Below are 26,871 nucleotides of genomic sequence, written 5' to 3' on the forward strand. Positions count from 1 at the left end.
TTAAAAAAAAAAAATTATTTTTTTTTTACAGCCAAATCACCGGCCTTTAGACAGAAAATTATAGAACAAACTGCTTATGTCAGGGGCTGGGTGCAGGATTATGATGACAATGAAAAGTTTGCGACCACCATCTTTAAAAAATGTATTCAACATGCTATGGGCAGCTTTAGTTTCTAGTTATGATAAAGCTAGGAGAACTGCTTGAAAAGCCTTGTTGTGTTGTGCATGCTAGTTGCAGCTACTATTAGCACTAGCGGCAATACTAGCTGCAGTGGTACCACTAGCGGCTAGCACAACACAACACACACTAACAGTGCTGGTAAAGTAGAGATGTACAGGTATGTATACAGTGATGTAATGACATGATTCTCCAGCCCATGGAAAAACAAGGAGGTTCGCTATTGAACCGGCACTAGCACCAGACGTGACCTAATACCTGGTTCACTTTGGTGGAAAAGGGGCTTAAGATCACATTTTTTATGTTCTGATGTTTAACATGTGTCTGCATGATTTCATGCATTGCTCTGCTGCTTCCTGATTACCTCCATGAATCCCTTATGGCCAGTGGGTGTATAGTACTGTTCCGTTAAATGCATTGCGTGTAACCTACCAAGGCATGCTAACTGAGTAAAAGCGGTAGCTCCGATCAAGCTAGTTTAAATGTCTGCATTCATGATGCTAATGTGGTGACTCACAACGTCCTTTGCCACACACCCATCGGTCTGCACTTTGGCGCTCGCACTTGCCCCACGGTTTTAAACACATCCGTTTACACTGTAATGGAATTCAGAGGATATCCAGCTGCCCTGTGTCCTTTTCTCCATGAAACCTCAAACATCATGCCAACTGTTTTTGTTTTTTTTGTAACATTCTTTTTTTCCCACCAGATATGAATTGACATGATAAAACTAGCTGTGTACACACACACTCACACACAAACACACACACCGGGGGGGCATTTGTTTCATGCGTTCACTGAGATACAGTAATGGAAAAAGAAAGGGATATTGTCCAAAATCCAAAAAAATGACTTCTTATTTATACAATTTCTCGAATAGTGTAACTATTCCCTAGGAAGAAAGAAAAAGTATGAGCGAGGACAAAACATGAGCAGTTAACCATCTTGTACGTTTCACGTCAATTTACGTGCCTGTCATGTATCAGCCTTAAGGGGATACTTTTCACGCGAACCTTAAACACCTTTAAAAGTGTTAGCACTCCACATGACAAAGCAGATACGGCTCCTAAAGGAGTATTAACAGGATGTTTTATGACACATGTCAAGTTGCTACACATGATTGGAGGAGGGGGGGGGGGGGTCGGACTAGAATTATGTGTTGCATCATGAAACCATTTGCCTTCTATCCTACTCCCAGAGATTTGATCTCTTCAGATTTTCGATTCTTTTATTTTGGCTTTTAGTGACAGATAAGGCTTCCCAAGCACAGCCTTTACTAAGGAACTGAAGATCAATTTCAAAGTGAAAACAGAAATCTTTCCCTGGCGCCACTACAGAAATGCCTTCTCCCCAGTTCATGACCCAAAGTAAAATCAGGTCCAGAGCATCTCAGATGGACAAGAAGAATGAACATTCCGAATAATCCACGGTCTGTTGACCTTTTCCTGGCCAGTGGAATTTTTGGGACGCATCGATGCTTCATCGGTTTACATGAGCAATTCGCGTACAGACGCATTTTATCAACCAAATGGAACCGACTTCAATCTGAGTCTTGAGGAAGACAGATAGCCATCATACTCGAGCCACATATGAGAACAATTAACTAACACATTCGCTTTAAGAGATGGGTGATGATTTTATTGGCATGATTCTCAACTTGTATCACACCCATGTTTTTTTTTTCCCCTTTCTTTCTTTCAGAAGACATCCACAATCTTGTTTCTGTTATATCATATTTGATATATTAAACCATTCCTAAACCCATCACAAAGGTCAGCAACTCCTTAACCGCATTCAGGATTTTAATACCACCGGCCTAGGTCATTTACAACAGGTGTTCGATTCAAACCGGGACTTTTAAATGTGCAGAATAACAGAACAGTTATAGTATGAGTATCCCATTTTACATGAATGCACTTATCCCAGCGTGCTTGGGCACCAGCAAGGTAGAACGTTTTTGCCATGATCAGACCGCCTGCTTCACATCAGAAACCCTGGCCTCCCAGGAACTCCTTTAATGGCCCAAACAGGTTTAAGCGAGGTTAGGACTGTATGGGGGATGTGGCAATAACCCAGCTGAGTTATTGGAATGTGCAAGTTGTCCTGTTGAATGATTGTGTGTACAGTTTACAAAGACGTATGCATCACTTTTGCAAGTTATCTGCCGATTTTCAAGTATCAGGTGTTCCACTCTATGAATGTTCTTGGAAACGACTGTAGCGGGATCGTCATTCATACTGTGGATGTACCTCCTTCTCTAAGATGTTTTTACAGTCAAAATGTTTAACCTCGACTATGAGCCTCATCACCGCACTGCGCTTAAAGTCTTCTGTAAATGTCACTCGTTTTTATGGCTTCATTTATTACAAATCCTGGTTTGACCTGAACCTCCCTCATATTTACACGGAGAAACTTAAAATGGAATCCAGACATGACAAATATCAGAAACACAATGTTCAGACAAAGGTTAGGAAATTCTCCAAGGACATTATGAGAACTCTTCTGTTCTTGACATGGTTCTGTTTATATCCTTGCCAGAACAGATATTCAATTAACCTGGATATATTTTTATATGCGTAAAATCCCTAATTATCAAGATAGGCCTAACAGTGGCAAAGAAAAACTCCCTGAGAAAACATGAGATAGAAACCTTGAGGGGGGAGCACACTAAAAAAAAAAACATTTTCTCCAGGGTGACAACATGTGATTATAAAATGGGTATAAGAATGGGTAGACCAACCCATAGCATGTGTCCTTCACATAACATGAACATTTCATGTAATTCCAGGTACTAATATAACAGTTCATAATGGTGCTTCTTTCTATTCCACGTGTGTTGCAATATGTACATAATTGAGCACACGCCAACAACTGGTAAGGATGATAAGAGCAGGTGGGTTCAGCTGTCAAAAATGAACAATACTTCCATCGTTGTGCAATCCAGTCCAGTTCCTGGGTCCTTTTGACTCCAAATCATACATCATGGAAGCTCTTCCTGAAAGAGGAGGGCATACTGGGTGGTTCTTTTGACCCAATGCCAGATTTGTTGGTTTGGTTGGCCAGATGACTCTGGCACAGCACCGAGGAACAGAAAGATCAACAATTTCTCACATGCAGGGGCAGGAAGCAGCTGGAGTCCGGCAAACACAGCCCAATAATAACAACACCACTGCATGCTTACATGCAGAATTTTATTCAATTCTTAGGACCTTTGTCTTTCCATCATTATTAGAGGAGAGCTAAATGCCATGAAAAAATGCAATGCTACTGTATGTTGTAGTTAGCCAAAGAACAAGGACAGTATAGGGTTTAAACAGGATATTGAGAACATTTAGAATATTATAGCGGGCATTTTTCTGGGAAATACAGTAGATTGACATCAATTGGCATATAATCAACAATATAGCAGCTACATTAGAGAGTTATAATGATGCTTATCAGCATTAGTTGATGGTAGATATAATATTACCTGAGGTCGGCTGTCAAAAAAGTTGATCATTTGTGAAACCACATGAAAAAGGAGAACAAGGTGTCATGTTTTCTCTAGATACACTGCTCTTTGATGATATATATATATATATATATATATATATATATATATATTTTTTTTTTTTTTTTTTTTTAAGGTATGTTGTTATGCCAGTACCGTCAGTACCAGTACCAGCTAGCTACTCATCAACAGTGCATTGACCAATGTACTGTAAATATGACACCAATAAGCTGCATGTGCTCATCATATGGTATTCAGTTCTGCAGGGGAAAGTAATTTAGCTTTCTTTTCTCGGTACATAATAACCTACCTTCAAAGCAAACATTTCTGAAAAAAAAGATGACATCTGTGCTAATGAATCAAAGTAGTAATTGTCTGCCAAAAGGAAGAAAAAAATGCCTTTTTGTTTATATAGAGCTGACATAGTTAAATCATAACCATAAGCACTATAGGAGATACAGCAAAACCAATGCCAAAGTAGAAAGACACCAAATATTTACCTTCCAAAATCTGTTTCTGGTCATGACCTCAACATTCTTTGAGATTATAAATTGATGCGATGGTTATCTTTGTGGTGACTCATTTTTTCCATGCTTTTGTGCAAATAGGAAAAAAAAATTCTCTGCCTCTTCTATGAGCGCAGTGGGGTAGACTGTATGGGCGGGGGGAGGTTGGGGGGTGGATTAGTGTTTTGTCACGGCAATGTCACAATATAAAACTCAAAGATCTTCCAACTAGTTGGTTTCAGAGGTGAGAAAGGTTAAACATCACTTAAAAAAAATTTGATAAGGAAATACCTAAGCTGATTTTACACTTCCATTACAATTTTCTACAAGATCCTTTAGTTTAGAAACAGGAACTGGTCCCAATTCAGTTATTATTCTGCTACTTTACTATCTAGAACACTTAACAATTTTTTATTCAGGAGGACACCTACGGTATGTTTCCAGGATTTTATGTTCCCTAGTTAATTTTTCTGTTAACACACATTAACCCTCTTATTCTGTTCGAGACCAATGCGACCCACTTCAAGATAAAATATTTTCTGAAGATTATCCAATTAATATTATTGGGACACGGTTTTAAAACTACACAACCAAAAGAATTCCATCAGACAAATACAGAATTGTGGAAGATCTTTTTCACATTTCCATTATGCGCCTGTATAGGTCAGGGGAACATAGGGCCATTTTTCATGCTTTTTTATGATGGGAACTATTGGAACATAGGGTCCTAGGAACACCTCTTTATTCTTGCCTGGTTTGGTAAAAAAAAAAAATAATAATAAATAAATAAAAAATAATAAGAAGGCTATTAATTATTTATTGTGTGAATGCTTTTATCTGATGTACCAAAGGGTTTAAAAGTTGTTCTTGAGAAGTCCTTGGTTTTAAATTAATAATCCAACTATACCGAGTATGTTGTTAAAATGGATGGACTAAATCTCAATTTCTATTCGGGTAAAAAAAAAAAAAAAGTTCAGTTAATTCGCTTGTTTAAAAATAGAAAAGTTTCATCTGGCATTTTTTTCTGCTGATCGATTTTTAGTTTGGAAATAGAATACTATTTACTTTGGTCTGCAGAACATGAATGTGGATTCTATTCCATTCATGGCTTACTGTGAAGGAAAACTCGTGAAATTGGAGAAAGTACGAGGAAAAACTACAGTATGTTTCAGAGGCTTCTGGCACTTACTGTAGCTTATGGTTGGCACAAAAGAAGTGGCCACTTCATGGGCTAATACCTGTTAGGTACTTGGGGGGGATTATATGAGCATGGATGAGGTATGTCACAGAAAGTAGGACAGATATTCCATCTCATTCTAACATAATCTGTCTAGAGGAGTGACAAGCTTAAAAAAAATACAATGCCTTGTTCATACCCCTTGAACCTCTTGAAAAATTCTTTAAAACCATTTATCATTTTCCTTTCACTTCACAATTATGTGCCACATTGCGTTGATCTATGACTTAAAAAAATTCCCAATCAAATACATTTACATTTGTGGATGTATTTATATGTATTTTTACTTTACATTGAAATCCAATTTACTGACTTACTCACTCAGCCTCTATACGGCTTTATCTTATCTCGCAGGGGGCATGGAGCTTATCTCTGGATAATCAGATGGCACCAATCCATCACAGGGCACACACACATTCATGCTCATTCGCAATTAGGGAATGCCAGTTAGCCAAATCGCATGTCTTTGGATTATGGAGGAAAAACAGAATACCTGGGGGAAATTTACCAAGCACAGGGAGAATGTAAAACTCCATGCACACAGACCCGAGGGGGGAATCGAACCCGGACCCTGGCGGTGCAAGACGACAGTGCTAACCACTAAGCGATCGTTATATTTACTTGAGTAACTTTTTGAAAAAGATTTACTTCTATGAGTAGTTTTACTGCTCCATACTTTTTACTCTTACTTACTTTTCTATCCATTTATTCTACACATTAGATATTCTTTATTTTTGCCAGGGAAATGCAGCTGGTAGATCTACAGTACCACATGACTGTGATTCACCAATCAGATGTAGCAACAGTAATCACATGACTCCTTTTGACCAATCAGCTGCAATAATATTAACAACCACATGGAGTCAGATCTTCAGTCGTTGTAGGAAACATGTCGCGGGTAGTTTAGCTGTTTTATTTAATGTTGCAGTGTCAATATATATAATTAACAAATAAGCTAAAGGCTAAAAAATAAATATAAGTTTCTTACATTTGTTCTGCTGGACACAGTTAATTGTAAAGTGAAACCTTGTTATTTTCTGCTGAGTCATTTGGGGGGCGACTGAATATACAGTATAATCTTACACTGGAAATAGTTTACACTGTTTGTGCACACATACATATGTTACCTACAGTAGGGATCTGCTTCAAAAGCTTCATGTTGTGAAAAAAAGTAAGATTAGGATATTTGTGTTTTTTGATATTAAGTTTTATTCATTATTTTATTTATTTTATTATTTGAAAATGTCGGAATTTTACATCATTTTATCATTTTGTTCAGAAAATAATAATAAATCGGACATACTTACTCAGTACATGAGTATCTTTTCACTAAATACTTGTTACTCTTACTTGAATAATATTTTGGAGGACTACTTTTACTTAAGTAATATTATATTAAAGTACAGCTACTCCTACTTGATCCTACTCGGTACTTTACCACCTCTGGCGATCATGCCGCCCCAAAATCCAGTCCATTAAAATAAAGGAAATAAGTTCCAATAATAACCCCTTCTGTGCTTATAGGCCAGAATTTAGGGGCGCGACCAAGTGAGTTTAATCACTAATCGGAGGCAACAACCTTTTTTTCATTGATCATTTACCTGATTATACCATATCCACTCTAGGGTAAATCTCTGCTAGGATAAAGAGCTGAGTGCTAAAAAGGAGGGAATGAGTGAGCTGTCCTTATTTTCCATCAGCGCTCTACAGTATATGAACAAAGGAGAATTCTAAAATCGACTGCTCTTTACACTTTACTTAGTGGATTATGGTATAAATACCAAAGCCTGAGAGACGTATACTTAAATCTTTATGTTAGGTATACAAAGCAAACATTTTTCTTTAATACTTTGCGTTGACTAAACCTTTTCAAGATCTCCAGCGCATTGATGATAATCATAAGATATATCTTAAGCAGGATTCTATAAGCTCAAGCAATCAGTCATATGTGGCGCATACAGTATGTGTGTGTGCGCCTTTAAGCATGTGTGTGTGTGTGATTAACGCTGACCTGAATGAGTTCCTGCCCTGGATTTCCACCCAGGAGCGATGAGTAAGCATGGCATAAGCATTATTTGATATCCAGAGGTTTCTTTATTAAGACATTTATGAAGACAGACATAGTGGGTGTCTGTTCCAAAGACAAACTCAACTAAGCACAATATAAAGCTTGTTAAGCACTAATAGCGCACAAGAACGGCATCCAAAAGAAACACACCTCTGATTAAGACGAGGCTCTGTGATTCCTTAATGACTCACCGTTTCAGCACAAAAGGGTGTTTTTATTCTAGAATTAATGGTTTTAAAAAAAAAAGAATTCGCCAGAATAACAAATGCTCTGTAGATTCATGTGACTACCCAGAACATCGATAATAATTTAGTAATTTAATATAAGTAATTTAATTACAGTGAAAATACGATTACTGCTTTAACTAAAAACTTTCACTAAATGCAGAACATGCAACAAAAAAACAAAGTCCTGCGCACAGCTGTTCCTGACGGTGTACTGACCTTTCTAGGCACCTAATAATTTTTTGTGTGTGTGCGTTCGTCTTTTCAAGGAGACTTACATTGCTTGCCAAAGAGCACTAAGTCATTTATTGATTTTCTTCTATAATTAGGTCCTCTGCCCCCATGTAGTTGGTTTACCTAAAATCCATCTCTGTTTTACAATGTCTATAAACCAGAACGGGAGGAATGAGCTGTTCCACGGTGATTTTCCTCATGACTGCATACTCATCAAGCCATAAACCCAAATGTGTCTTTACTCAAGTCACTTAAAAGCACTTTCGGAAAATCTTATTCATTCTATTGACTCCTCACAAACCCTATGACAGACTGTGAAACGATATATGACAGGCGTTTAAATTAAACCGGGACTTGAAAATCACCGGGTAACTTGTCGCCAACTGTACACGCGATCATTCACAAACACTCAGCTCGGAGTTATTTCCACATCCCATTCACGGAGTTCCTGGGAGGCCAGTGTTTCAGACTTGAAGCAAGCATTCCAATCATTCTGAGAGATGCTATTCAAGCACTAGTGTAATGTTGCTTGAAAGTGCTTTAGTGTAGCAGGGGATTATATAGAGAAATATACTCATAACTATCAATTAATCAAAAGTCCCAGTTTGGCTAGAACGCCCCTTGTACGTTTCAATGAAGAACCTCTAAAGATACACCTGTGATTAAAAAGAGAGCACGATCTGATATATATATATATATATATATATATATATATATATATATATATATATATATATATATATAATAAACGGTTCTGATAAGCTTTTGATGGGCTCGCCTTGTTGTTAGACTTTGTTTGAGGTGAGCTGCCTTTATGCTTTCCTTTTGATGTGGTAACAAGGGTTGTAATAAAGACAGCAGACAAAGGGAGTGTGTTGACTGTTTCAAGTCATACCATTTGACCAACAGATGTGCTTGCCCACATGCCTGGCATTGCGGTTGTCACTCAAAAGCCATTTGTGTACCCAGCATGATGCCAGACCCTCCTTCAGAATGACATAAATCACACATATAGACACACACAAAAAAAAAAACCCACTCTGTTCCTTTTTAACCCCATCACCATGAGCAATGTCACCGAGCCATTATGTTCTAAAGCTTCTTCATCTGTATGTAATTAAAGAGAGCCTTGATGCCCGGTGAGGTGCTGACTTATGACTAAAATAAACCGTTGAAGCATAAACGGGGGACCGCAGACCACAGCAGGAAAAAGGAGCACGCCAGCTGCATCATCCATCACAGCGCTCATTTGAACTGCACTGCTATCAACTTTGTAATTTGCCGTATTTGCGGCGGAACCGTACGGAGCAAATCATGCGCTGCATGATTCAGCATCTGCAGGACGTTTGATGCCTTCGCTTTTTTCCAAGAACACATGGGAGAAGTCAAACATGCACAAAGGATGTTGAAGCCAAGCCAAAAATATTAGACCTGAGGCAAATAACGGAGGAGATCCTTGGTGCAAAGGTGGGTGTTGGGGGGAGGCGTAAATTAGGATGCTTTGATCCCCTACTTTGTTGTGTTGGCCTTTATACTTAGGTGTGTTATCTTCAATTTCACTTTGCGTAAGAAATCTTCTGACCTTCAAAGGCTGTTCTGAGGTTTCATGCTCGCGTTATGGAAAACTGAATAGGGTCCCTCATGCAAAGGTGTAAACCCATTACCACACCTGGACTACCATTTAAAGGGCTGTTTCTCTCAAGGGGCCAACACTTACATCATCAACTGGTACTGGTACTGTATATGAAAAGATACTAGATCAAGCTCTTTGTTTTTTATGATTACATGTCTGAATAAAGGTTACAGAAGTGACCATACATAGGTGTGGTTACATTAAATGTTAAACCTACATTAGAGATTTTGGACATACCTTCTTATTATTCAATGGCTTCTCTTTATTTTTATTGTATATAAATACTGAAGAAATTGTAATGATAAAAGAACAAATATGGAAGTACATCGTCAACAAAAATGTCTTAAATAACCCAGATTTTGTTTTATATTTTCAATACTTCAGAGTAGCCATCTTTTGCATTAATGAGGTAGACACCTGGAATTAGGCATTCAAGCAATATCATTGGCAAAGTTGTGCTATTGTGCTGAATATCAGTGTGATATTGCTTTTATACAACAGTTCCACAAGCATTTTTTTTTAACAGATTATGATTTGTTATTTAACTTCTGACATTTACTAAACAGTATATTTACACTTATTCCACTTTAAAATATTAGCTAACTTCCAGGACTCCAGGGTTGAATCTCAAATATCATAAAATGGAAAGCTAGTGCACTATTTAGGGTATAAGATCTCAAATATTGTAAAATGGAAAGCTAGTGCACTATGTAGTATGTAAAATCCCTTGTTCCAGGGTCGAATTCCAAATATCATAAAAAGTAAAGCTAGTGCGCTATGTAGTGTGTAAAATCTTTTATTCCACACAAGGGTGTTGCCCTTGATCATGAATTAGATAGGAATTTGGGATTCAGCCTTGCGTTAGCCATAATAAAACAAGAGGCAATTTGGACTTAAAAGCGATTACTAAATAGATAAGATGTTGTTTAAGATGATGTAACATTATCTGATGTGTTTTCTTGCTGAAAGTGCTTCTGTCAGTAAATGTGAATGTGGGTTTTGGGAGGCAGCTGCTTTCACCTCTTTCCAATCTACTGTCACCCATGCTGACAACTGACAGTTAGTGTAATTAACGATTGTTAGAACTCCTGGGACACGGAGTGATACATATAGTTAAATCTCCCATGGTTGTTAAACTCTATATTTCCAATCCACAATTTTTTATGTCATGTGTTCCACAAGGTGTTGAAAACCTTCCTGTGGGATTCTGGCCCATGAAAGCTTTACAGGTTAAGATGTCAAAGAGGAAGGCCACGGAAGTACTGTTCCTGCAACTGATTGACACAGCTTCTGCCTTGGAATGTGATGAGTTATCATTGGCTGGGGTATTTATAAGACGCTTAGTTGGTATCATAGAGCTTAATGTGTGCAAACAAAACATTAGCCCTAAATCATTATCCCGCTGTAGCCTTAGCTTTCATTTCTTGGCTGAAATCAGATGTGGTCTTTTGCTTTAGTGCAACCTTCAGTCATCTGCCTCACACTCACAAACACCCTACAGTTGTAAAGAGTCTCTCATCAACAAGGCATTTCCACCCACAAAACCGCAGTTTAACCCCGGAGACTGTTGCACATGAAAATCCCAGGAGATCGGTAGTTGCTCAATGCCATTTTGGCACCAACAACCATGTCACGGTCACTATGATGAATTTTTTCTGCATTTTATTGGTTGCTGTGCACGGCACTCCAAGATCCTCACTTGTTTGTATGCACTGTTCTGCTACAACTTGATTGGTTGATTGAATAATTGCAAGAATGATCGAATACAGTGAATGTATAGCACTCAGATCCTTTAGGCTATGACAGGTTACAACACTGATCATAGGTTACACTCACACACTTACTTATACTCTATACAGATTTTTCCGTACAGGGTCGCAGAAAGCCTGGAGCCTATTGCAAGGGACTTCAGGGAGCATGAGGTGGGTTAGACCCTGGATGAAGTGAGAGCTACAGCACTTGGAGGAAATCCACCAAGCACAGTGAGCAACATGCAAACCCCATGCACACTCGAACTCACCTAGTAAACCACTGTGCTGCGTTCATAGGTTACAGCAATCAATTAATTTAAACGGACTATGTACAGTAATAATGATTCTAATTACAGGTTTCTACAGTACATTAGGGAGGATCCCTGTAATGTACTTATTTTATGGCTTTCGTGTTTAATAGAGAAATTAAGGCATTTCACATCAGATTATTTTTCCAGTTTGATGCCCCCCAAAATTGCTTCATGGCTTCCCATTGTTTATATCCCATGTTAGATACTAATATTCACATAAGATATTAATTGCCTTGTGGCTTGAATACTATAAGAAGAATCCTACCTCTGCAGTAATTCTGCTCATCCATGGTGTACCCAGGTAAGCAGTGCATGCCCCTGTGCACAGTATGCACTCGGCTTCCTGTCTGATGGGGTTGAGAGTTCAGGACTGGTGGGACCGCAGGGATGGGCGGACTCGGTTCGGTCGGCTGCGGCACCTCTTCCCCTCTGCTTACAAAGATCTGCGCGTTCTGCGGCAGGCAGAGGTATCCACCAAAGTGGTTGTAGCACTTCATACCACCTTTGCAGGCATCGGGAACGATGGTACACTCATCGATGTCTGGTGAAAAAGGGAAGGAGTGGTTTGAGGCTATGATCTCCTGCAGTGTTTTGGAATGTTGGTGGTGTTTATGAAGGTTATGAACAGGCTACATGAGAGCTTTAGATAGTTTTGAAATGTTAAATAGGAAGTCACGTTGACTGCTGTTGCCCATCTCGGGCGAGTCATTTATCCTTGAGAAGGCCTAAAGTGCATATTGGTCAAACACACACACACACACACACCTAGCGAAATGTAAACATCTGAAACCCATATTCAAACTATAACTCGGTGTAATGCAATTGTTAATTGTGCTTACACGTTTAGGGAGTCTTTTTATTCTATTCTAGTCTTTTTAATTCTATTCTATTCTTTAGCCACTCAACTCACAGTCAAGATAAGCTTTGAGCCTTTCGAGGCATTTTGGCGGTAAAACGTCTACATTTCCATCCTGACTAGTGGGAGTGAATTATTTGCTAAGTTCAATTAGAAATAATAATTATGGCGGTAACAGAGATAAGTGAGATACGTTAAATGTTAAACTCTTGTATTTAAAGTTAGTTTGTATTGTTTTTAAGTAATAAAACTTATGCTATAAGAAATGGGCTAAAGGTTTAAAATTGTAACAAAATGATGTGAAAAAATGTCATTCGGAATCCCGATATTTATTAAATCGTGATACTTATAGAATTGTAATTTTCATCAAATCGCCACCTGGGTGTTGTGATATTATCGTATCGGGAGTTGACCTCTGACTCCCATCCCTAATAAAGTGTCCTGTCCTGTATTTATGGACTCATACCTTTGCACACTTGTCTGACATGATCATACTCATAGCCATCGGTGCACTGGAAAAGAAGAAGAAAATACTATTACTTGGCAAGTTGTAACCTGTTTTGAATCCCTTGTCCACAAATAAGGTGTAATAATAATACTGAGGCAAATAACATGTTAATTTTTCCCTAGAACTTTACTGCACCGTGATTACGGTACTCAACACAGGAAAGCAGTGATTTCCTTAATAGATCTAGCCAAGAACATTGTCTTTATAAAAAAAAGAAGAAAAAAAAAAGAGAAGCACTTGCCGTGTAAGTGACGGGTTCTTCCATTTCTTGGGCAAAGACATGGACCAACATGGCCATTATCATGTAGATTCCAGGCATGGTTGAGGATCTTCAGGAGAAAGATAGAGACAGAGAGAGAGAGAGGGAGAGAAAAAAAAGAGCAAAACAAAATAAATAGCATGCATAAATAGACATGCCCGTCTACGGGCCGTGTAATAGCCGTTATTACACCTCTCTGAGAAATGATGAACGAGTACCGACACGTCCTAAATCTTCTCAAGTTCAGTAGCTGCTGTAAACCCCCCTCATCTCTTCTCTCTCTCAATCACACTTCCTGCTGTATGTTTATTACAAAAAAAAAAACGAGCAAACAAATCTATTCCATAGGAGATTAAATTTTTATGACGTAATAACATTTAGCAATCTTAATTTGCATGCACTTTTTAAACTTTTTTTAAAATATATATATACTCTACTATATTTAGAGGAAACAAAGTCTGTAGTTAAAGTTAAAGCTGTGTTATCAGGTTTGCACATCACCTGGTGCTGAAGGTGAGACAGTCCTACCTGGTGTTACCTGCAGCCGGTGCCTGATTGTGTGCGGGACTCCGATGCGGTGCGGTGCGGATGCTGCGTGTCCTGAGAGCAGGGCGCTGTGCTGTGTGCGGTGTGTGCAGTCGGAGTGATCGGAGACGCACACGCGGAATGCGCGAGGGGGGTGTAGTGGTGGTGGTGGTGGGGGGGGATGTTGGAGGCGGCGCGCGCGCGCAGGTTCTACTGTAAACTATCACCGGGCTTTTATCGGAATCACTGTCGCTCGCGCGCGCCTGTAAGGTGATTCTTTTTTATTTATTTATAAAAGCAACATTGTGGCTCCCTCTAGAGGCTTTGATGTCTGGTGCAGCAGGATCCGACACTTCATCTTCCTTCATCTTCTATACAGCTTTATTCTATACAACTTATACATATATATATATATATATATATATATATATATATATATATATATATATATACAGCTTTATCCTATACAGCTTTATATATATATATATATATATATATATATATATATATATATATATATATATATATATATATATATATATATATATAACTGTATATATACACACACACACAGGTCCTTCTAAAAAAAATTAGCATATTGTGATAAAGTTCATTATTTTCCATAATGTACTGATAAACATTAGACTTTTATATATTTCAGATTCATTACACACAACTGAAGTAGTTCAAGCCTTTTAATTGTTTTAATATTGATGATTTTGGCATACAGCTCATGAAAACCCAAAATTCCTATCTCAAAAAATTAGCATATTTCATCCGACCAATAAAAGAAAAGTGTTTTTAATGCAAACAAAGTCAACCTTCAAATAATTATGTTCAGTTATGCACTCAATACTTGGTCGGGAATTCTTTTGCAGAAATGACTGCTTCAATGCGGCGTGGCATGGAGGCTATCAGCCTGTGGCACTGCTGAGGTGTTACGGAGGCCCAGGATGCTTCGATAGCGGCCTTAAGCTCATCCAGAGTGTTGGGTCTTGCGTCTCTCAACTTTCTCTTCACAATATCCCACCGATTCTCTAAATAATTAAAATAATTGAAAGGCTTGAACTACTTCAGTTGTGTGTAATGAATCTAAAATATATGAATATTGTAGAATGTAGAAAATAAAATCACTAAACAAAAACAAAGAAATTTGCAAGTGACCCCAAACTTTTGAACGGTAGTGTATATAAAATAAATTCTGACCTAAGCACTAAGCACAAGAACAAAAACCTGCTATAATATTCTAAATGTCTTAAATATCCCATCTAAACCTTATTCTGTTCTTGTTTCTTTGGCTAACATGGTTTAATCAGTTTGGTGTGGAAGAACTTGACTGGTTCACATAGAGCCCTGACCTCAACCCCATCGAGCACCTTTGCAAAGAACTGGCCAGGCCTTCATGTCCTCATAAATGCTTAACAGAATGAATTCCCACTCCAAAATCTTGTGGACAGCCTTCCAAGAAGAGTGGAAGCTGAAATAGCTGCAAAAGGGGGACCAACTCTGTATTGGAGTATATGTACAGTACGTATGTGGATATGAAGTCATTGCATATGTCCAACCCATGATCCAACCCATTAATCGAACCCTCGACCCTGGAGAAGCAAAGCCACAATGCTAATCACTACGCCACCATTTTACCCTCTGGAGGGATGTACTGTAGGCTGTTTTTTTCTTTTCTTATAACAAAACAGTATAATAAATGATGAGTTCAAAAGACATAAACTAATCTCAAAGTTGTGTCCCAGCAGGACTGGATTTGAACTGCCTGAATCAAGAACTGCCTATACGGCTTGTAACGGTTATCACTTCGGTTTTTACAGTATGTTGTCTTTTGTAGAACTGAGTGACTCATGCATATTAGTACATATGATAGTATAATTTTAAAATTGCATGCATTCAGACATTAGGTGTAATTATGGATTTCAGCACTAATCAGAAGATATGCACAATTGCAGATTTGTTTCCTAGAATGATTTTCAGTATTAGTATTAGTCATGTTCTTACAAAAAGAGAGAGAGAGAGAGAGAGAGAGAGCAGCTTTAAGGATACGGTGGCTAGCAGATAACTGGTGTGGCAGTGTTTAGTGTTGCTTTGCTAAAAGTATATATTAGTTTGGTTTTATATGGATTAGCAGTGTTATGTTATTGATAGGCATCATAAATTAGCTTGTTAGAAGTTAGAAGCAGTGTGTTTTTGTTTAAGTCCAGAAAGAGAGAGAGAGAGAAAGAGAGTCTTTCAGGGAAGAACAGTAAGAAATATGAATGCAATTTAGTCAAGAACTTATGATACCATAACAGCCCTATTTAACACCTGTACATGCAGCTATAACAAAACTGCTAATTAAGTAGTCAGTAGTATTGTTATATATGTAAAATTTTATGTTACACAATGTACAGATGTGTCTTTTCATTTCCCATAACAAAGAAACATGGATGGGGAAAACGCCGTCTGACCTGCCACCTGTCAGCGATCTACACTCCAACAACATGGAGATGCAGGAGGAGAAAGCATGAGCAGGTGACTGATAAAGAGGACAACATTGAAGATGCAGGTGACAAAGATGTCCCCCCAGTAGAAGGTATTGTGTGGAGGAAGATGATGAGTTTGAGGAGCTTACTTCCTGGAGTTTAAACCCAACTTCAGTGTTGCCAACTCCATCCCGAACTTTGGATCTCATGCCACCTGTATGTGCTCCCTCCAGCAGTGATGGAAAGGGGTGAGGCCCCTCCTAGATGAACTCAAGATTTGAAGCAAGAACATGACAACTATGGGGAGTTTGGGCTCACTGTGGGAGCTTGTGCTATATATAGACTAGTTTTAGTATTTTTTTCATTGTAGATGGATGGGGGATATCGGTGAATGGGGAGAACAGACAAATGATGGTCAAAGAGGACCACAATGAAGAGAGACCCCCAATGTGGAGCAAGAGGATGATGAGAATAAGGGTTTGAACTTAATTCAGAGAAGAGGTCAACATCTTTAGGGAACTTATTTCCTACTTTCTTCAAGCTCATCCCTGGTGTAGATACATTCTCCTGGGTGATAGAGCAGTATGGACATCCTTTTCCTTTTTATCCTTATTCTAGCATTTACAGAAAACTAGCTATGTTTTATTTACATTTTATAAGCTGCAGCACAAGGTGTTCAAACCAAAAAAATAATAATAATAATTCAACCCTATGCTTAAGTATTACTCTATTTATAAAACTGTGGTTAGTATTTCATTTCTTGGTCTAGAAATAGAATTTTTTCTTTTTATCTATTTAATTATTTAAGCCATCTTTCTTCTTGTTGGACCTCGGCTACACCTCAGCTTTCTGTATGACAGCTAGAGTGTTCAGAGCTACGATTAACCTGTCCTCCAAAGTTAGTGTTAGACACTGAAAACCTCATTTCATTTCTTTAGAATGCAGTAAGCCATTCAGGACATCATGGATATCAACCTCCCATGTTAGTGAGGTTTGTACCATCAGTTTCTTTTCAATCCCTTACTTTGCATATCTAAGGGGCACCTTAGCAAACAAGATGAGTGTTGAGCAGGTTGGCATAGGCCATACAGTATTTTTACTTTTGCACATGCATCATGTCTACCTACTACCTACTGTACCATGCTGGTAGTAACATGTGCAAAACATATGCCAATGCTTTTCACAGATTTTTTATTTTTTTTGCCGTCCAAGGTTAGGTACATTTGGCTTTATTGAATTAGTTACAGTAAATAAACAATAATCTAAAATAATAATAAAAAATCTATTCCAAAATTAACGTCATGTGTCACTTACTTAAAATACTATATGCCCATTGATTTCACATACAATGTAACTACAGGGTAAAGATAAACCTCTAGTTGAAACCTTAGTGCTCAGATGTCCAGTAATTGTACTGTACTGTAACTTTGCTCAAACGTATTTAACAACATGCACATTCTTATAAGCAAAAATATTCTGACCTGTCAGATCCTCATAATTAATAATCACTAAAATACCTGCAAAATTGCAATCACTGCAGAAGCAAGTACAGTAGATTATCAGTAATGAATGAAGAATATTGACCAATTTATTAATGTGAAAGTGAAACCTAGAAACTGGCCCAACATAAGGAATAATCTGAGATGTAAACAGTATGAATGTTGTCTATGTAGCATCAGATAGCGAAGAGATGATGTGCTTGGATCAACAAAAGTGTTTTTTCAACAAAAGTGTTTTTTCATTGATTTCTGCAATACTTAATGCGGCAACACAGTGACGTAATGGTTAGCACTGTCACCTCGCACCTCCTGGGTCCGGGTTCGATTCCCGCCTCAGAATCTGTCTCCATGGAGTTTGCATGTTCTCCCTGTGCTTGGTGGGTTTCCTCCAGGTACTCTGGTTTTCTCCCACAGTCCAAAGACATGCAAAGTAGGCTAAGTGGTATTTCCAATTTACCATCCATGGTGCATATACTGTCGGTGTAGGAGAGGAATGACAAAGAAGTCAAAATGATGTTAAATAAAAGCACATTGTGAGTGAGCACAGGATAGTCTTTATGATTACAACAACAGTTCTTGTGTAAAAAGACAGTATTCAGGTGGAATCACCCTCTAAAGAAAAGGTGAATGTTTTTGGATTTCTATCATCCTGTTAAATGTAGTACATTTTAGTTTGGAGGTGTAAGTACAGTAAGAGAACTGTTTCCTGAACTAAAACATTGAGTGATGTTGTTTTCGGGCCACCGCTCTCCTATACCCAACCAACCAATTAATTAACTGATTCCAATATCTAATTATCTAGTCAATACTACAAGCCCATTATCTCATTATTCGATTTATCTTCAACACAACCTGCTTTATGCTAAAACCTTTACTACATGACACTGGTCCTTTATCGGAGGTTCTTATACTGTAGACTTTTTAATAGCAGATATTTATATAGCCCAGAGGTTACTGACAACATGCAAGTCTATTCTTTTTCTGTTTTTTTTTTTTCTCTATGTTAAATTCTATTATAACATGCCTTGTTGGACAGCGAGAATATTGCTGCTTTTCACAGAGAAGGCAGAGGTTTGATTTCCTGACAAAGAACCCCAGCCATGGGTGTGCACAAGTCAGCGCACTCAGGCCTGGATAAAATGGGAGTGGTGTGTCAGGAAGGGCATCTGGTGTAAAAACCTGTGCCAAATCAAATATGCAGACCAGCTGATCCACTGGGGCGGCCCCAACCGGAGCAGATGAAAGAAGATTTTAAACATGTTTATTTATGGTTGGTTCTTCGTTGGTTGTTACCTAAAAAATTTCTAATAACAGGGGAAAAACCTGAAGTGGTAATGTTGTAGCAATGGTTTATATTAGTTCTTGGATCAAGTTTTCTAGATTCCATCTCCGTCAACCCCCTTTTAATCTAAGTTTCTAATTGTACAGCAACAGCACTCCAAACGTTCATGAGATTTGTTATCACACTGTCCAGCTACTGAAATCCTGCTTTATTGTTGTCCTCCATCACTGTTACCTGGTAGCATGAAATTCTGACGAATGTCAAGTTGGATTAACTCAAAAGTCTCATAAATTCAAATCTGTCAGTTCGTACGCGGGTCTCGTTGCAATGTATCGGATACATATCAGGTTTCGGTACCACACATAAATGTGGTGTGACTCTGAAATAAAAATGTCAAATTGTATGTGATTTCTTGTTTCTCACACAGTTAAGCCAGAAACAAATCTGTGAAGACAGGACATACTGTAAGTACAGACATTATTTGATAGAATCTAAAAAAAAAAATAGGTAAAAAAAAAAAAATAGGTAATGACCAGAAAACCAACAGGACTTAAACTGGCAGAAAAAGAGAATAATACAGAGAGAGAGAGAGAGAGAGAACAGAAATACAGGATACTTACTAATACTATGAATAATTAAACTTAGACTTAAGTTTACTTTGTTACTTCTTTTATGTTATTGTACTTTTTTAAGTTACATATATTTAATGAAACATTGATGTAGTTTATTACAAGCAGAGGTGGGTAGAGTACACAAATCCTGTATTTGAGTAATAGTAGAGCTATCCCAGGTAAAATCTTACTCAAGTAAAAGTAGAAGTGCTCAATATACAATTGTACTTGAGTAAAAGTACAACAGCACTTACCTTCAAATTTACTAATGTACAGTACTCAAAAGTACTGAGCTTGAATAAGCTTACAGTAGCCTTTAAGTTATAGTGGAAGAGTATCTATCTATCTATCTATCTATCTATCTATCTATCTATCTATCTATCTATCTATCTATCTATCTATCTATCCATCTGTTTCCCAACTGTGTACTTTATGTGCAATATTCCAGCTTCAAACCCTACACACCACTCTGGTAATGTAGTGCAATGCCTTACAGAAATGTCGTTAAGCAGAAAGTACTTAAGAACAGATACATGGAATACTTAGGTACAGTAAGATAAATTTGTTTTACAAATCTGATACGGTTTTATCACGTTTGCAAGAAATTGTCTAAAATAAAAAACAGGCTATAATCAAATTATAGGCTTTACTAAACTCAAGAGGATAGTCTCAGGTGCTGAATTTAAATTGCATCAACAACAGAATAACAGAACTGCAAGGTAGCCAAATAGCAAAACTGGGCTAAAACACTATGGTATGAACTAATTATTGATGTTAGAGGAGCTTTTTTCTCTTTTTTTTTTTGAATAACAATGGTGTACACAGAAAAATATGCAAACAAAGTAAAGTTGTCACAGTCCCCTAACTAACTTAACTAGCGTTGAATAACTGTGCTTTAGCCACAATGCTTATTCTACCAGTTTTAGCAACCCGCCCTTATGAAACTTCATCACAAATGTCACCAGCTCAAACATCATGCAAACAAAACTGTGAATGTTGGTAGAAGGTGGTAACTTGACCTGCTTTGTTGAACTCCATGTGATCTGAAGTATCAAATCAGGACCAAAGCTGTTGTCCAAAGTCAAGCTCATGAATATCCAGTTCCATCTTAAAAAGTCATTACTATCTACAAATGCTGTTTTACTCTGCAAAATTAGAGTTGGCGGCATGATACTGCTTGGGGGGTTCCTCAGGGTACTATGGTTTTCTCCCACAGTCCGAAGACTTGCAGATTAGCCTAAATTGGCATTCCCAAATTGCTCATAGTGTGTAAAAGGGTCGTTGACCGGTTTTGAGTAGACCTACCATGGTTGTAATGTGGTGATAAATACACTGGTCACCATTGGCCCACACAGTCCCTAGTTGAACTACTAAGGTTCCTAGATGGATAGATGCATGGAAATTAGAGTTCCCTTTCAGTTGATTCACTTAGTACAACACATATCGTGTGGGATATCACGCCCTCTTGTTTCCTCTTGTTTCGTTCTTGTTTTCCAGGAAGCTAATGTGGGTGTAACGACGCAGGTCTTGCAAGGGGCAGAACTGCACATAAATACTCTGCACTGTTCAGAACGGGCAGATCCACAGGCTGCAACCTTACAGAGTTCTGAACAGATAGATACGTGGCCAGGTAGACACACGGTTGCCAGGCAATGCTGCAAGGCAATCAACCTGAATGAGCCACACATGGCAATGTGTTTATTTAAGGGTCCTGATACCTCCGCACTTCGTGCAATCATTTAGGTAGCACCGGTAAGGTATCAGGGCCAAAGAAGGAAGGAAGGAAGGAAGAAAGAAAGAAAGAAAGAAAGAAAGAAAGACAGAAAGAAAGATGCAGGCGAAAAAAAGAGAGAGAGAAAGAGAGCGGCATGCATCAGTCCAGCGTGCACGCTCAGTTGAATAGTGCAAAAACACAAACCCCTCTTTCAAATAAATCCTCAGTAAGGAAATCCTAGCTGGGCAGACCAAATGGCTATGTAGAGGGGTTGGAGGACTGTGTGCTCCTCGGCAGCACCGGCCAACAGCATTAATTTGAACGGCATGAACCGACTCCTTGCCCATGTTTTCCGACTTTATCGGTGAGCTAACATTGTCATGGGGGAAATACTGGAAAGCTTGCACACCCTCACGTCAAGGGGGAGTGGTGGCTCAATGTGTTAATAAGCCACTGAGTTACTAACCGGAAGGTTGACAGTTAAAGCACCAGCTCAGCAAGGTTGCCGCTGTTGGGCCCTTAAGCAAGGCCCTTAACTCTGTCTTTTCTGTCTTTTCGTATCATGGCTGACCCTGTGCTGTGACCCCAGGTATTCTGGGATATGTGAAGTAAGAATTTTACTGTGCGGTAATGTATATGTGACAAACAAAGGCTAAGCAGACTTAACTGCTGTTTACCCATGCCACATTGCCCGGTTATGGAAAGTAATTGAAATTGGACAGAGCTGAAAAAGTGAGACTGATTAGTCCACCACCAATGGAGACAACTTTTGTCCACTACCAATGGCGACAATCTTGCACCCTTGCAAAACCATGGGGTCTGGGCCTACTGTCCTTCCGTCCAAACACTGCAGGTTTTCCTCTGCAACGCCCCTTGAAAATTTAGCGTGCTCAAGCGGTCACCGCTCATGCGCTGAATTCTGTGATGTTGCAGCTTATGTACCTAAGGTTGTCTCAAGTGTTTATAGCTTTATGGTCTTGACCTTCATGGCTTCCTGTACCTTTGGGAATGAGGTACAACACATTGCTTCCCCACCTCACAGCCAAGCTCGGTGTAGAACAGCTGTTAAACTGAGAACTGTGTTGACAGTTGCTTTTGTGTATGGGTGGAGCTGCATCTACATCACCACAGGTTTGCCAGCATTTTCGGCATGAATAGAGGGTGTGATATCCCATAGAATCCTTCAGCCAGGACAAGAGAGTGTGTGATATCCCATACTATGTGTGTTGTAACTCATTCCTTTCCCTCAGCGAACAGAGGTTATAGTCATAACCATTCCTTATATGATGTTATTGGTTAACCCACCACACTTTCTGTTAATTGAATATTTCACAATATTTTACAATTACTATGAAATACAGTCATACATATTAAAACATGGTGGATATACAGCATTAGTTTTGAACTGTTCTCAGCCCTACTGTAGGCTCTCTTGTTAATATACAGTTATTCCTCAATTTGTAAGCAGGCACACTAGAAATAACGATTGTATTTTAGATTGCTTCTGGTAGTCATGCAGAATCATTCGAAGTACTTCTCATACATGCCTATGTGACTGAATGTAGCGTGCACTATATAAGTCCTAACTAAGCATACAGTTGTAAGCTAATCATAAAATATGTTTAAGCCTATCATTATTCACAAAATAAATGATCCATTTTTACAGCAAAATGCAGTTTGATATTGACTGAGGATGTAGTCCCTGCCAGATGTTCAACTCCTCTTAAACGTTACAGTGTTTACAAGATGGTTTTTATTTTATGAACATCTGGTCCTCTTGGATCAGGGCCTGGTTAAGGGAATGCATATGGCAGCAGTTTAGAGTCATGTACTGTATGGGTATAGGAGTATGCATGCAACATTGCTTTGACTTCTTAACCTTTGCATTTTCGTTGGAGCTGCAATTAAGCCTATAGAGGTATCCTTACTAAAGGAAATAGCTCAGGTTGGTAATAATGTACATGAATACGAGTAAAACTGGAGAAAGTTCCCCTTAAATAAACGAGAATAGACAAGCCTATTTTGGCTGGAGTGCCACTGACTGCAGAGCATTTTTCATGGAAATGTCAGCAGTGTGGGATCTCTGACAGGATGTGAGAATTTGATGGCTCTACTATATCTTACCACAGAGAAAAAATGTTAAACCTGCTAGCCTGCCAGATATTCTGCTGCACTCAGTGAGTAAATCTGAGTCAACATTTTTTTGTTGTTGTTGCATTTTGTAGGTCACAGATCTCTTTATTAAAAGTGTAGTAAGAAAGTACAATAATGTTCAGAAATTAGAGCATTCAGCTGAAAATTTCCATTTGTACAACTCCATACATTTCCATAAGAGATCCAAAGTTTTCCTTGCTTAGAGATCCTTCCCTTGCTTTTCTTTCAGATTACCAATTCTCTTTGAGACATACTGTAGGTCAGAAATTTTTGATGAATTTTTGATGATGGGATTATGTTTTGAGGATTTGCTTCAGTATTTCTAGAAAATCCTTAAACATCATCATGTCATCTATGAACTTAGTTGTTTCAATTCCGTTTCCAACAAAACTTCAAACAACATGATGCTACCACCACCCTGCTTCACATTTGATATGGTGTTCTTCAGATTGTTGTACATGGTGGTAATCATTGCAAACCAGAGAACAGTCCTTCAGATGGACCAGCTGAGGTACACAGTTTTCTGTACTTGGCAGAGTTGCATAGTTTTTCTCATGGTATCAGTGTAAAAAAAAGAGACACTGGCTCTAAAAACAGCCACAGCTGCACTCATACATAACAGCTAATAGTTTCTTCGTCCATCTGGAATGTTGATTGAGACTGTTAATGTTTGATTTAAAATAACTTTTAACAAAAGTAGATGTTGCAATTGCCTTCGCAAAAGAAATGTACAGTAATCTGAAATTCATGGATTATATCATTTTTGGTATATCTTTGGTCTAGTTGTATGTAAACTTTTGGATTAAACTAAATGAATAGATACAGTTACTGATACATCCATAATAAAAAAAAAGGGTATTTGAAAGGTTTGCTGCAATATTTAATAAATCCACATTGAGATTTTTTTAAAGTATTACAAATTAAATTTATTTGTAAATAGATATAAATTAGTAATTTAGCAGCAATAATATTTTGGTTGGATCAAGGCAAAAAAAAAAAAAACCCTCTTCAATTACAAAGTTTGTTAAAAATCATGAGGAGTATAAAAAAAACAGCCAGTAGTTTTGCTTTACTGATCACATGATAGAAAGAAGCAATGTGATTGGTTCTTCATGGATGTGTCATGGTATACCAAATACATGTACATAACTTATAACCAGTCAAAGGTGTACAAAAGGGACTGCAGCCTAAATGCACCCTTAAGGCCTGGATGGTGTCTCTTTCGATGCTGAAGGCAATGCATCAAGGACTGATGGTCTCTCTGTAACATCCAATCAGTTCCTGATGCAGTATCATCAGCGTCTGAAAGTTCTTGTCCCTCAATTTGTCTCAATCATATATAATTCTATGCTAAGTTAAGAAGGCCTTCAAACCCTCTTTCTATGAAAAGGATCCTTAAAAAAAACATTTTTTTGTAATCGTAATGAGATCTGCTATAAACAGCCTAGACTGAGCTGGAATTGACCATCGCACTGCTGACAATTTACCATGTTTAGCCCAATCCCAGTGCTTTTTATGAGAGATGTTAAAGATAGACTCTGAGATTTGGCAAGGGAAAACCAATGCAACCAACACCACAAATAATGTGTGACATTTACAGAGGTATAATGGTTAAACTAGAACCAGTCACTAAGCATATTTATGCAAGGTTGATAGAAAAGGAAAAGTTTGGTAGGCAAAGGTGCACAGGCAACAGAGATGACCAAAGCTTTAAGACATTTGTCAAGCATAGCCAATTGAAAAAGTTGGGAGAGCTACACAAAAGAGTGGAGTAAGGTGGTGTATCAAGAGCCACCATGCACAGATGTCATTATTAGTCATTGTCAAATGATTGACAGAAAACAGATACAATGTCAGAAGTTTCTTACCTAGGCTAAGGGGGAAAAAACTGGACCATGGCTCAGTGGTCCAGTGTGAAGTCTCCTCAAGAGAATAATGAAAAGCACCTGACCCAACAATACAGATGAGCTGAAGGCTGCTATCAATGCAACTTGTTCTTCCCTGACCAAGTATTTTCAGAAGTTGGATATTTATGTATTAAAAATCCTTTTTGATTGATACAAATGTACAGTGAAACCTCCGATTGCGAGTAACGCATTTTGCGAGCGTTCTGCGAGATGAGCAAAGATTTTAAATACATTTTGACTTGGAAAAAGAACAAGTCTTGGTTTACGAGCACTGAGCGCTTCTTGTTTTGATGCTGAGTGTCACATGATCACAACTGAGTCGACGTTTTTTCTCTTGGGAATTAGGGATACCTATTGGGTCTTAGTGCTCGTCTCTTACTGGTATAATGAACATCCGTGCACCCGTGTACTGTTTACTATAACACTGTGACCACATGTGTGTGTAAAACAAATTTTATTTTGTGTACGGTTTCTTATAACACACGTGTGTGCGCGCGTGTAAAGTTAATAATGACGTGTAAAGCGTGCAGGTTATCGTGTACTGTTTCTTATAACACACGTGTGCGCGCATGTAAAGCAAAAGAAAGTCTCATTAAAGGTTTTAAATACATTTTCTTCCTCTCTGTCATTATTTGTGTGCGTTATGTGTGTGCGCTTGCGTAATTTAACACCATGCCGGTTCACACTCTCTCTCTCTCTGTTTTGGAATATGAGCCTGCTTTTGGAATGAATTATGCTCATAATCCAAGGTTCCACTTTATATAGTATTCTAATATTTTGAAATATTGGATTTTTTAATTAAGTTCTAATCATTAAAATTCAAACACAAATGGTTTGAAATACTTAGTTTTGAATGGAATGAATCTCACTTCAACTTTCCTGTCTTCCCTGTTGTTCAAGACAAATCCAGGCATGTTCAGCGTCCTGTTGAGGCTTCATGAGAAGATGTAGCGGCTACATTTATTATATTCCACAACTTCCCAAACTAGTATACAATAGGACTTTTGTGAAAGACTATGCAGACTGACTGCACAATCTCTCCAGGTGAATGTGAGATACAACATCACAATCACAGTTGCCTGCAGAGATTATGCAATCCAATCTGTTCATGGTGCAAATGCTGGATTAGGTGCTCTCTCTCTCTCTCTCACTTTCTCTCTCTCTGAACTCTTTTCAAGATGCTTGACAATGCAGTATAGTATAGCACAGTCATATTATAACAGAGAGATAGTTTATATTTGTCCAGAAAAGTCCAATTTGGGCTCAAAAGTAATCCATCATATACAGTACCTGACATTTCTTGGACAAATTGTGGGGGTAGAAACCAGATTCCACTCAGGCTGTGAGCTAATGCTCAATAGAATTTAAGTGTAAAAAAAATCACTGTGTGAAACTATGGTAAGCAAAAAAGCATTCCTAGGGTGGATGGGCTATAACTGCAAAAAACGAC

The 26,871-nt window shown here is 38.2% G+C and overlaps 1 protein-coding gene across 5 annotated transcripts in view; it reads right to left on the minus strand.

Annotated features, from left to right (window-relative positions):
• Positions 1 to 13,920, minus strand: part of efemp1 (EGF containing fibulin extracellular matrix protein 1) — a 33,166-nt gene extending 19,246 nt beyond the window's left edge. For 3 of the 5 annotated variants that reach the window (XM_053480083.1, XM_053480084.1, XM_053480079.1), the window contains exons 1-4: positions 13,784 to 13,920; positions 13,238 to 13,325; positions 12,955 to 13,000; positions 11,898 to 12,173 (exon numbers count right to left, since the gene is read on the minus strand). In XM_053480083.1, the coding sequence (XP_053336058.1) occupies positions 11,898 to 12,173; positions 12,955 to 13,000; positions 13,238 to 13,315 (400 nt within the window). In that variant the 5' untranslated portion in view covers positions 13,316 to 13,325; positions 13,784 to 13,920. Of the gene's footprint in view, positions 1 to 11,897; positions 12,174 to 12,954; positions 13,001 to 13,237; positions 13,326 to 13,473; positions 13,539 to 13,756 lie in introns of those variants that run through there. The other 2 variants (XM_053480082.1, XM_053480081.1) reach the window with 2 other exon arrangements.
• Between the last annotated feature and the right edge of the window lie 12,951 nt (positions 13,921 to 26,871).

This window comes from Clarias gariepinus, chromosome 20 (genome assembly GCF_024256425.1).
Source record: "Clarias gariepinus isolate MV-2021 ecotype Netherlands chromosome 20, CGAR_prim_01v2, whole genome shotgun sequence".
Classification (NCBI taxonomy): domain Eukaryota; kingdom Metazoa; phylum Chordata; class Actinopteri; order Siluriformes; family Clariidae; genus Clarias; species Clarias gariepinus.